Below are 11,960 nucleotides of genomic sequence, written 5' to 3'. Positions count from 1 at the left end.
ACTTGATAAATCAAGATTACTGAACATTACTAAACATTATTGATTTGTCAAGTCATCATAAGTCGCTGTAATAACATAATTTATAATATTCAAATGAGACTTAACACTATAGTGATTAACACTATATTGCCATTGTGAACCTATATGATTCACAGACCTCCATTAAATTCACCATACAGTGTATGTCAGTTGATTTGTGGATGTTTCATTCAAATTACATACATCATTCAAACAACATAAGCATCCACTATCTCATGTGCATCCACGGTCTAGACCTGCAGTCTTGGCTAACATGCCTTAACAGTCTGTGGTCATGTAAGCAGCAATACTGACACTCAATAACTGCAACTTCATTTTTTACTTCTGCTGAGGGTAGCAGAGATATTAAATTACATTCATATCCCCTTTCAAGGTACTCTTCTGTTGAGATTGGGATGTTCTCACCTCAACGACCACCACAGATGCAATAAGAAGACCAACAATGAAATGAAAAAGCAACATTTTATTACATTATTTCAAGTTGGGGGGCAACAGTTTGATACAAAAATACAAGTTACGGTTATGTAGATCCCAGCCTGTAAGTCTTTTTCTTTCTTATTCTTTACTCTGGAAGCATTGTTCATAGGAGTGAAACCTTTTTTGTCATGATCTGACAGCTGGGTCAGCATTTGAAACATGATTCAGAACCTCTTCTACTTAATCTCACAGACAGAGGGACAAATACACCTTCCAAAAGCCAGACACCATACAGTCCCCCATAGGAAAGATAAGTATGTAAGTGATCTATACTCTGTAACCCAGACTAAAAAAAAAAAAGATCCATTTTGTTAACAGCAAGAATAATGTCACTGGGTGAAAAAGCGTGACAGACGCTCTGCTTCTTGCAGTTATTTGGGTTTCGTATCTGCTTTCTCATTGGCCTTTTTCTGCTTCTGTTGCATTATTTCTGCATCCCTGGGAAAAGGCAGAGAGAAAAAGGTAACCTTTCAGACATCCAAGCACCAGTACACCACTGCCTTGTGAATGACAGAACACAGAACAGGTCGGAAAGAAGAAACCCAAATTCCCTTTGCTGTTACTATTCTGACATTTATAAGCAAGCGGCTTAAAATTTAAAGTAGCAATGCTGTGCAGGTGTCCAGAGCTGAGCTGTATAGAGGGACCAGTAACAGTCACCAATAATCACACTGATGCCTGCTTATATAAATACTTACTTTAAACTGCTGTCTGTGGACCAATAAATTGCCATTACAAAGCAGAATGGCTGATGAACCACAAACAAAAAACCAAAAATGCAACAACGCGTAGACCAGCTGAACACTTTCCCAGGCATGTTTTAAGCGAAGATCACAAAGTGCATTTTAATACAGAGCAGGAATGTACCTCTGCTTGCGCGCGGCAGCAGACAGACCGTCTTCATTCCTCTTTCCCTTGCTCATATCAGTCTGCTTTTTGGCGTTTTTCTGACGAGCAAGTTCCCGTTGGTTTCCCCCTGGAGAGCAATCGGTGCGGCAAAAATGTAGCTGAGCAAAAACTGCGAACATGTAAACTACATTACAACTACAACTACAGGACTTCAAGAACACATTGATCCTGTATTCTGACTCAGATATGCACCGTTATATTTTGCAAAACCGTGCATGTAAAGTAAATGATACTGCAAGATACTGCAACTGTTCATGAAGTAAAATAAACTGTTCTGTGACGGGAAACTTCTCGTGTAGCTCTAACTAGCGAGCCGCGTCCAAGCAACGTGGCAAGGGGGCGCTCCTGAGCGACTACTAGGCACACTTCGAATAATAATAAAACTTCCCGGTAATTAGCTTTAGTAGTACAAGTAAAACAAGTTACCTGTCTCAAGTAAACAGCCTCTGCTCATGTTTCAGCTAAAGATATCGAACCATACTAAAATACGCTGCACTGACACTACATTGGTAATGACATCCAGCAAGTCAGCCACCTAGTTACTAAAAAGTGTCGAGAAGCCAATGGAACGTGATCTTGCAACTACACCCACACTAATTTTACACGTTTAAAACAAAGACCGGCATCCACATTCAGCTAGTCGTAGTACTGAGTAAATATGATACTGTCAAAAGACCAAAACAATATAAACAATACAAGACACGACGCTTCAGCGCGGCTGGATTGTTAGCTTGCTAAAAAAGCAAGACGGCGCAGAAAAAAAAGCGTAAACACAGCTATCAAGTTGTGATTTCATGTAATTTATCTACCTCGATCGCACTTTCAAACTGGCTAAATAATTCTACTCAAATCTTTGAACAAAACAGCATATTTATTTACAATCGCAAGCCAGATTTTGTAAGACAATTCCTAATGTAAATATTATAAAATACAGTCTGGCCTTGATAGCTAACTAGTTAACAAAGCCATTGCCTCGCTGTAGCCCTACTGATGGGAAAACGAGCAGACATGTCAATACGCACATCAAAAATATATGAATAAAGTCAACAAACAATGTTTATAGAAAGTCTTACTCGTCATTTTCAATTAATTGATGCTTTCCAGATTCCAGGAATTCCCAGCCAAAGGGCTGCTTCGTGCCACCCCACCCGCCTGCGCCGATGTTTTGGATCCTCCACACCACGAATGCACAGGAAACAGACAACGCGAGACTTTGATAGCTATGATGCATACGTCAGCAATGGAGGCTCCACCCATCCGAGAATCGTAAAGCACCGCCTGGGATAGGCCACACCCTTTTAGGGAACCCAGAATAATTTTAACCATTTCGAACCCTGACCTCAAATCAATGGCTCAAATTGCCCCCGAGATTTTGCGGAAAAATAAGTAACTGATAAAGGATCAGCACACGAGGGATGCGCACGATGTTTTGCTGCTTTAATGGCTTGGGAGATGGTTTAATTAAGTTTCAAGTTTGAAGTTTATTGTCATATACTTGATGACAGTACAACATCATTACCAGTAATGAAATTCTTAGCCTCAGAGCCAACTTAACTTTACATAATAAATAAATAAAGTAAAATAAAACAAGTAAAATAAAGTAAGATAAAAAAAATAGAATAAGTAAAAAACTAAAATAAGTAGGATAGTAACAAGTAAAAATGTAGCAGCGTAAAAAGATGGCAGCACAATACTGATAAAATTAAAGTGTCTAGTGGTGAATAATCTGAACAGTGTAAACATTGTCTCCTTAAAGTGGCCAGTGAGTGAGGTAAGGGTCCATTTACTGTTGTGATTGTATGCCATGTGTATGGTGTGTGTGCGAGTGTTAGTGTCAGCAGTTCAGAAGCCTGATGGCTTGTGGGTAAAATCTGTCTCTGAACCTGCTGGTTCGGGTCCGGATGCTCCTGTTAGGTGGTTTGCAGACAGGGCACTTATGTATTGTTGTGATGCCTGCATTGCCCAGAAAGGACCCTGCTGCCCTCAGAATGAGTGGGGGTGGACTTCCTGGGCCTCTTACCCGGATAGACTCTGGTAACTGGTATTTCCTTGTTGCAATGGACTGCTTCACCAAGGCTTTGAGGCCAAAGTGTTCCTGGAGGTGTGCCAGCATCTGGGGGTAAAGAAGACAAGGGCCACCCCTCTCCACTCCCAAAAGTGATGGGCTGGTGGACAGGTTCAGGGGTCTGGGTGTTACTTGTTACTGGGTTCCCTCTGAACCCAGATGGCCATTCTTGTGTCAAAACATCAGTGCGACTGGGATTGTCACTTACCTGCTTTCCTGTGGGCCTATCGCTCTGCAGTCCAGGTGTCCACAGGGTACACACCTGCCTCATTGATGTTCGGCAGGGAAATGCTCACCTCTGTGGACCTAGCCTTTGGACCTCCGCTGGAGTCTGAGGTCCCTGAAGTATCTCCATTGCCTCTGGGAGTGGCTCCAAAAGGCCCACAGCTGTGTCCACTGACATCAGGACTCGTAACTGAAAATTTGCCGGTTTGGTTCCCCACTGGGGTTCTGCTGTTGTACCCTTTGGCAGGGTACTTACCCCACAATTGCCTCAGTAAATACCCAACTGTATAAATGGATAATATTGTAAGTTATGTAGGTCACTCTGTGTAAGAACATCTACTAAATGAAAATAATGTAATATAATGTAATGAGGCAGGGGATAACATAAGGGGGCTTCTGACACCCATTGTCAGGGATGAGCATATACCACCAGTGAGGCTATGTAGTTCAGAAGCTAGCTAGTTCAGAAGGGGCTGAACAGCTCTCTGTTGGTTGTAGAAGTAGATGGCCACCCTTGTGATTCAAGGACTACTTGGGGAACTTTGGGGGTTACTGGGGACACATGACCCCTTAGATGTGTGCAATGTAGGGGTAGACCAAAGTGCTGCCATTTTATAATCTGCATCTTTCCCAGCATGCATTGCTCATATTCTAGTTGTATTTTTACAAATTGTTCTTAATTGATTTTTTGTTATCCTAGTGTAAGTATTTGCTTTGTGTTTATTTGTACTACAGCGAACTGATTTAGTATGTATTTAGTGCACTTGTGTGCAGTGTCGTGTGTTCAATTGGGTACCCCACCAAACGTTAAGGACGTTTTATGTCTTGTGCTTCTCACCCTGTTCCTTGATGATTTGTTGCCATGGTAGCATCTTTGGAATAAAATCATTTCTTAGTGAATGTCTGCTGTCACCTGAGCTCGTTATCTGTATAGATTGCTGGAGTATGAACAGTGAAGTGGAGCTTCATCAGAACCGATCAATGTGACAATGAAATGGAATGTTACTCATTTGCAGTCTTCTTCCATGACCTAATAGGATTAGGGTTATGTATTGAAGGTGTCCCTAAAAATCTAAATTAACGGTGCACTGGATTTTATTACCTTATATGACTGAACACATTGCCTGTGTTTCATAGCCAATATATTGCTGTATATCTTGTAGGTCTTTTTTCGCCATGCAAGTATAGCCTGCTAGCCGCTAGAGGGCAGCAGTGGGTAAGGTAATCGCCTCAGTAAATGTCTAGCTCTATAAACAGATAACGTTGCATCCTGTGTTACAGCCACCTAGGTCACTCTGGATAAGGGCTTCTGCTAAATGACAATAATGTAATGTAGTTATCGGTTTGCATTCTGCCGAAGGTGTATTAAGGATGGTAAGCTGCTTGTCCTGTCCTGCCATTAAACAGCTGTCCCTCATGTTCCACTCCATTCTTCCCTTTTCAACCAGCACAAACTGTTGTTTTTTCACTTCTCATGCTGCACAGATTTTGCACAGATTCAGTGGTAAACCAGTCATTTAGACACTACACTTCATTCATTTAGCAGATTGTCTTATCCAGAGCGACTTCCAGCACCAAAGAACAGAAGAGGCGTGAAATAACAGAAATTAAAATGCAACAGGTGTTGGGATGTTTTATCCAGCAGGTGGCAGCATAGAGAAGCTAGAAGGAAAACTTCAGGAGTGAATCTGACGCCCACGTGTTAGATTGACATGTGGATGTTAGATTACATTATTGTCATTTAGCTGAAGACCTTATCCAGAGTGACTTAGGTTGCTGTAAGACAGGTTACAAGATTATCCATTTATACAAGGAGAAGTCATCCAGACATCTGGTTGGCTCCTCCTTGTCACTGTCTTTCAAAGCCTATACATCCAAGAAAAATGCAGTGTTTCATGCATATTGTTTTGTTTGATTTCCACATAACACATTTTCTGTAGGACCAGATAAATGGAACAGGGCAACTGAACAATTACGTTAGTACCTTTTGTAATGAATTCAAACATTTAAGGCCACTGTGGTAAAATGTTAATTTTTTCACAACTAAGAATTAAGATTTGCGAATTTAGAAGTTACATCACACTTCATTCATTTAGCAGATTATCTTATCCAGAGCGACTTCCAGCACCAAAGAACAGAAGTGGCGTGAAAGAACAGAAATTAAAATGCAACAGGTGTTGGGATGTTTTATCCAGCAGGTGGCAGCATAGACAAGCCAGAAGGAGAACTTCAGGAGTGAATCTAACGCTCACATCCTACACCTCATACAGAGTGTCTGGCAATATTTCTGAAGATTGTTTTCGGGCCAGAGTTTGGCTTGGAAGATATTCCCAGATGATTGGGAAACCTTTGGCAGTCCTCATAGCATGCTTATCCATTTAGGTTTAGTTTTAATCTCATAAATTTGAGATGTTAAAATAGGATTTATAGGTCTTCATTGGTAGAGAAATGCTGTTCCTTCATGCAGTTCTGCACCCTGTGTACAGGATGCAGATTTGTGTAATTGTGTTTTAATTCAGTTAATTGAGGATTAAATCTGAAAACAGTCACATCTGTTCTTTTGTTCTTTGAGCTCCACTGATACCTTGTGTATTTTCACATTGCTGAAAGAAATCAAACTGGTTGGAAAATGTTCCTGAAATCATTGGTACATGGCAAAGTGAGAAATATTCATATCACATTATTTATCGTATATATCTAATCTATCCAGTGTGTGCCAAATTTAATCTCTTGCTAGTCTGTCTATACATTTTTGTTGCAGACAAATGATATCTGCTTCTGATATCTGTCAGCAATTTAATCTGTGTTACAATAAACTGTTCAATTTTCTATGAAACTAAAGACTGTATCAAATAGAAAAACATTTAGATAAATAATGAAACAATGATTCCTGGTTTACACCTGATTGATTCTCTATATATTATGAATACAATGTAGATTTCCACACAGGAATGTTTGTAGTTATCATTTTAAAAGTTGGGAAGACTGAGCTGGGTGGTAAACCCCAGGGAAAGTGTTTGTTCAGACACTCCAATCATTTAAATGATTGATTTAAAGCCGGCTGCCCTATTTCCCATGCAATCAGATGGGAGGAGTCCATCTACTCTGTGACACACAGCCCTTATATATTTTCTTCTATATGTTTCACTATCTTTGTGATAAGAAATGACAGGTCATGAATGGAATTTTCGTTTTTAAAGATCTTCTTTTAAAGACCTACTACCCATTTGACTGTTTGTCCTTGGCTTGGCATCCACTCAATTGCAGACAGGTGTGACAGTGAGCAGATATTCCATCTTTCAGAGCAAACAAGAGGACACATTGGCTCAGTTCATGTGCACTTGCATAAACATTCAGATTGTGAATTGATTATGAAAAAAAGCAGTTCTGCACACACTTTAGCTATGCATATATATTAGCTAGCACTTTGGTCAACACAAAAAATACCTCTCAGCTTATAACTTGAAAAATGTTTTGTATATACTGAAAAAAATATCAGAGTATGTAGAATATATAGTTAGCTGTGCCATATTGTTTGCATTGGATGAAATGACGGATTCGTCCTCATAAATACACACAGTATTAAATTATAGGCTGAAACATAAATGCTATCATTGCACACAAAATAGAAACACAATAATCACAACTCTTAGGGGTCATACCATATCCAATTATAGACGCTTGGAGAAAGTTAGACTAAGGAAAGTAAACAGACTTTCTGTGATGCTGGGATTATGGAGGGAGAGGAAAGTGCAGAATCTATTCCAGTTTGCGCACAGAGCAGTCTCATGCAAATGCATCACACTGACTTCTTTCTGCATGCCATGATTCCTCACAGATCACAGGTTCTGAGAAGTGGCTTTTGGCACGGCCTTTTTTGGTGCAGGTACAGGGTGTGTTCTGGAAAGGAGGTGCAGCAGGCCTCCCAGCACCAGCATCTGACCCTGGGCCTGTGTGTGTGTATGTGTGTGTGCATATAGACATGTACATGTGTGTGTGTATGTGTATGTATATATACATGTATGTCTGTATGTGCATGTGTGCATGTATATGTATATATGTGTGTGTGCATATAGACATGTCAATGCATGTGTGTATGTGTATGTATCTATACATATATGTCTGTATGTGCATGTGTGCATGTATATGTATATGTGTGTATATATACGTGTGTGTGTGTGTGTGTGTATGTGGGTGTGTACGTGTATACGTGTGTGTGTGTGTGTATGTGCGTGTATACGTGTGTGTGTGTGTGTGTGTGTGTGTGTATGTGTGTGTGTGTGTGTGTGCACGTGTGTGCACGTGTGTGTTTGTGGGTGTGTGTGTGTACGTGTGTGTATGTGGGTGTGTGTGTGTGTGTATGTGGGTGTGTGTATGTGTGTGTGTAACTGTGTGTACGTGTGTGTGTGTGTGTGTGAGTGTGTGTGTGAGTGTGTGTGTGTGTGAGTGTGTGTGTACGTGTGTGTATGTGGGTGTGTGTGTATGTGGGTGTGTGTGTATGTGTGCGTGTATAAGGGTGTGTGTGTGTACGTGTGTGTATGTGTGTGTGTGTGTGTGTGTGTGTGTGTATGTGGGTGTGTGTATGTGTGTGTGTACCTGTGTGCATGCGTGTGTGTGTGTGTGTACGTGTGTGTGTGTGTGTGTGGGTGTGTGTGTGTGTGTGTACGTGTGTATGTGTGTGTGTGTGTGTGTGTGTGTGTGTACGTGTGTGTATGTGTGTGTGTATGTGTGTGTATGTGTGTGTGTACGTGTGTGTATGTGTGTATGTGGGTGCCCTACAATGAGCTGGCATGCTGTTTAAAAGGGGGTTCTGTCTTGAGCCCATGGTCACCCAATTTGGTTGTGAGGCACACTGATGTGGTTACTGAAACAGGATAGATGGGAGATTTGATTTTGGAGACGATTCTGAACAAATCAAATATTCTACCTCACAAAAGTCTCAAGGCCCCAGCCTGTTGACCTGGCTATGTTTGTAAGCAATTATAGTGGGCAGCATCACAGAAATGATATAAATATTTTTTAACAGAGCCCTAATGACCTCTTCCTCTGTATCCTTCATTTAATTTCTCCATGGGGTAGTGCTTTTGTTGGAAGGTTTCCTTTCTCAGAGCACAGAGACAAGGGTGTCATTACTGAAGCAGCAGATAATTTAGTCTGGTCTGTTTGTCTAGACGAGGCTGGTTCACTGGCAGGGCTCTGTTTATGCTGGTGAAAGGGGGATAGAGAGGAACTGAGGCCACAGAGAAATCACTTCATACCAGGCAGGCAAACAGCACAGATGACCAGAGGAGCGAGCACTTGATAGATATAGCTTTGACCATTAAGTTATTTAAGGAATTGCATTTAAAAATTCCACTAATTTGCTGAGTGAAAAGGATTAAGTAGTCCTACTCGTGCTTCATATTTTTCATTATGTGGTTTGGCATCATTCAAGAACTCTTTTAGCTCTGTGTGAATGTGTATACATATTCAAATTCCTCACAATGTGGTGGGTTTTCCAGTCAGTGGCCCAATCTACTGATAACCACACGTTCAACACAAGCAAAGGCTGAAGCTGAGAACCAATTCTTCACCCATGTCATCCTCTACACATCTATGCAACCGTGTAATCCACTACACATCTATGTTTCCAATAGATCTACTTATCTATGGATCAAGGTGAAAATTTTCCCAGACCAACTCTATGTAGGCAAACCCCTGTTTGGCTCTTTGCCCAGAGGAGTCAAACGGAAGTCTGATTGTTTATCCCATAAAATACGGGAGTCAGACTCCAAGCTCAGTCACATGATCTTGCACATGATCTTCCGGTGCTGCATGGCAGACCTCTATGAAATCAGTATCATTCATCACAATCTTTTTGCTGGTGTCTCTCTGAAACTAGAGTCACAAAAGAGCAAGCAACCAGATGTCTGCCTCCGCAGAGGTTTGATTACACAAGTCCTGCATGTGTAATCAAACCTCTACAACTAATCCAGAATGCAGCTGCATGACTTGTCTAAAATCTCCTAAACATAGTCAAGTTACTCCCATCCTCATCTCACTTCACTGGCTCCCTGTTATCCTCCTCATCTCACTTCACTGGCTCCCTGTTATTGCTTGAGTTCAAAACCTTGTTGCTGGCATACAGGACAGTGAATGGGACAGCCCCCTCATACCTACGACCTTGCTTAAAACCCTATGTGCCATCAAGATCACTGCGCTCTGCTTCCACAGGTCAACTGACTGTCCTGACCTGAAGGGGTCACTCTTCTCAGACACAACCCCTGTCTGTACTGCTCCCTCTATGGTGGAATGAACTCCCAGCGGATACTGACAGCAGAATCACTGGTCATCTTCCTTTGCAGACCGAAGACCCACCTCTTCAGCCTGCATCTCTGTTCCACCTCAATCCCCACCCCCTAATACCTGCTACTTCTTGCAGTTGATGATAATTTTATGTGTAGAATTACAACATGTTATAATGTGTGTTCTAGGGACTGTTGTATCGTAGTATACTTGGCTTTTGTCAGAGTGCACAAGTTAACTTGTGGTAGGGCTTGAATGCGCGCTCTCACTGGTCTGGGAGTGTTGTGAGCCTGGTCTGACACTGCTGCTCGTTTAAATTGTTAATCTTTGTTGTTAAATTGTTAAAACTTTACACTTATGTTCTGTTGTGATGGAAGTCATACTCCTTAGCTTTGCCTGCTAGTTTGTACCTTGCCTGGCCAACCATTGCAGCGTTTCTAATATTGTTGATTCTGTATGGTTTTTCCACTTGTTTTGTACTGTACCTCACTTGTAAGTCACTTTGGATAAAAGCGTCTGCCAAACGAAAAAATGTAAATGAAAATGTAAGTCACCCTGGGTAACAGTATCTGCTAAATGCATGTAATATAATGTAATGTAAGATAGAAACTACATGCATACATTCAGTGAGTGAGCTTGTCCATTTGTTAACAGTCATTATATTTCTGGTCGGAGGTGGTGCACTGATTTTTTTCTGGAAACAGCAAATTTATAAATGATTTGTCTATCGAACCAAACACCCAAGTTTTTTTTAGTACCACCATAAGTGCCATGTATGAAAAACAGCTCTATGTTATGTGATCATAATTGCAGTTAAATATGACTGAGGAATAGAGAATGCACATCTCAGAGTAGTGTTTTCTATTTTCCCAGAGATCATCCCAGAGTTCCTCCCCTCTTTCAGGGACCAGTATTTGTGTCCAGGTGGGATGGTGTGTCCAGGTGGGGGTGGGGGGGGGGGGGGGGGGGGTCTTAATTTTTTTCTGAAGAGGAAACCTCAGTACCACTTAATCAGAGCCAGTGTTTACTGCATGTATTTATGTTTCTCAGATAATGAGGAGCAAGAAAGGCCTTCTTCCAGAAGGCGTTTCCCTGAAGTCCTTGAAAACATTATGACAGCAATGAGCTCTCAGGCTGCTCTAATCTCTTTTGGTTGAGAGCGGGATTTGGTAGGTGGTGCTGTCCTAGAGAAACATGACCAGACAGGGCTCCGATACCATGACAGCGCCAGCTAAACAGGACAATACCCTCTGGGCTTCATGCCTCTGCAATATAAAATAATACATTGTTTTGGGCATGGGCCAGCTCACAAAATCTGTTATGAGTTGTGGTGCACCAACTTTCCTTTTGGCTTGTGAAAAAAAAAAAACAAAAAACAGTTTGTTCCCTAAAGCAGATCTTAAAGAGGCAGAAGTAAATGTAATCGCTGTTGAAAGGGCAGCTCAGTATTTGGTTCTTGGAATTGCACATTGTTAACAAGTGATTTGACAAAGTTCAGTGAGGACGTGGTTTGAAAGTGAGGCATCTGCTGTACTGAAAGTCTCGAACTGTCGCCAAAACAAAAAAAAAAAAAAGTTTTATGCCAAGCAACATTCTATTTTTGGCTGCAGTTTTAAGCTTGGAGGGAAAAAAAGGACCAAACAGCTTTGTAAATTCTAAATGAGCTACAAGTCCCTCCCTGTTTCAAAAATAAATCAGCAGCCCAGAACTGATTCTGCAGCATTTGCTGACACGAAAATATTGCGCAAGCGGAGCCATGAAACTGTCACTGGAGATTGATTGGTGTCCTCTGCGCCTGGAGTGTGGTCGGGCAGCGGCTCCATCCTGCTCAGATTTGACATTGGCCATTTGATTGAGGTAAGAAAGTAAGGAGAAATGATCACCCAGGGAACGCGTTTGGTTGGACGTACCAGCAATTTCCAAATGTGCTTTGTCAGGGCTGCGCCACGTGTACCACATT

At 41.4% G+C, this 11,960-nt stretch overlaps 1 protein-coding gene across 1 annotated transcript; it reads right to left on the bottom strand.

The window, feature by feature from the left end:
- Window positions 1–516: 516 nt before the first annotated feature.
- LOC118782183 (small EDRK-rich factor 2-like) lies at window positions 517–2,627 on the bottom strand. The gene is made up of 3 exons (XM_036535479.1): window positions 2,499–2,627; window positions 1,384–1,492; window positions 517–954 (listed from the first exon to the last, which is right to left on the bottom strand). Exons 1-3 carry the CDS (start codon window positions 2,503–2,505, stop codon window positions 888–890), a joined length of 183 nt encoding a protein of 60 aa, XP_036391372.1. The 5' UTR covers window positions 2,506–2,627; the 3' UTR covers window positions 517–887.
- Window positions 2,628–11,960: the final 9,333 nt, after the last annotated feature.

The sequence above is a fragment of the Megalops cyprinoides genome, chromosome 8 (genome assembly GCF_013368585.1).
Source record: "Megalops cyprinoides isolate fMegCyp1 chromosome 8, fMegCyp1.pri, whole genome shotgun sequence".
In the NCBI taxonomy this organism is placed as follows: Eukaryota; Metazoa; Chordata; class Actinopteri; order Elopiformes; family Megalopidae; genus Megalops; species Megalops cyprinoides.
Note: the sequence above shows the minus strand (reverse complement) of the source record. Positions and strands in the feature narration are given on the sequence as shown.

Bases quoted from the DNA above. Each gene is read 5' to 3' on its own strand.
- LOC118782183 (XM_036535479.1), bottom strand. The intron at 955-1,383 runs GTACATTCCTGC...GCCTTTTCCCAG, and splicing joins GCTGCCGCGCGCAAGCAGAG to GGATGCAGAAATAATGCAAC.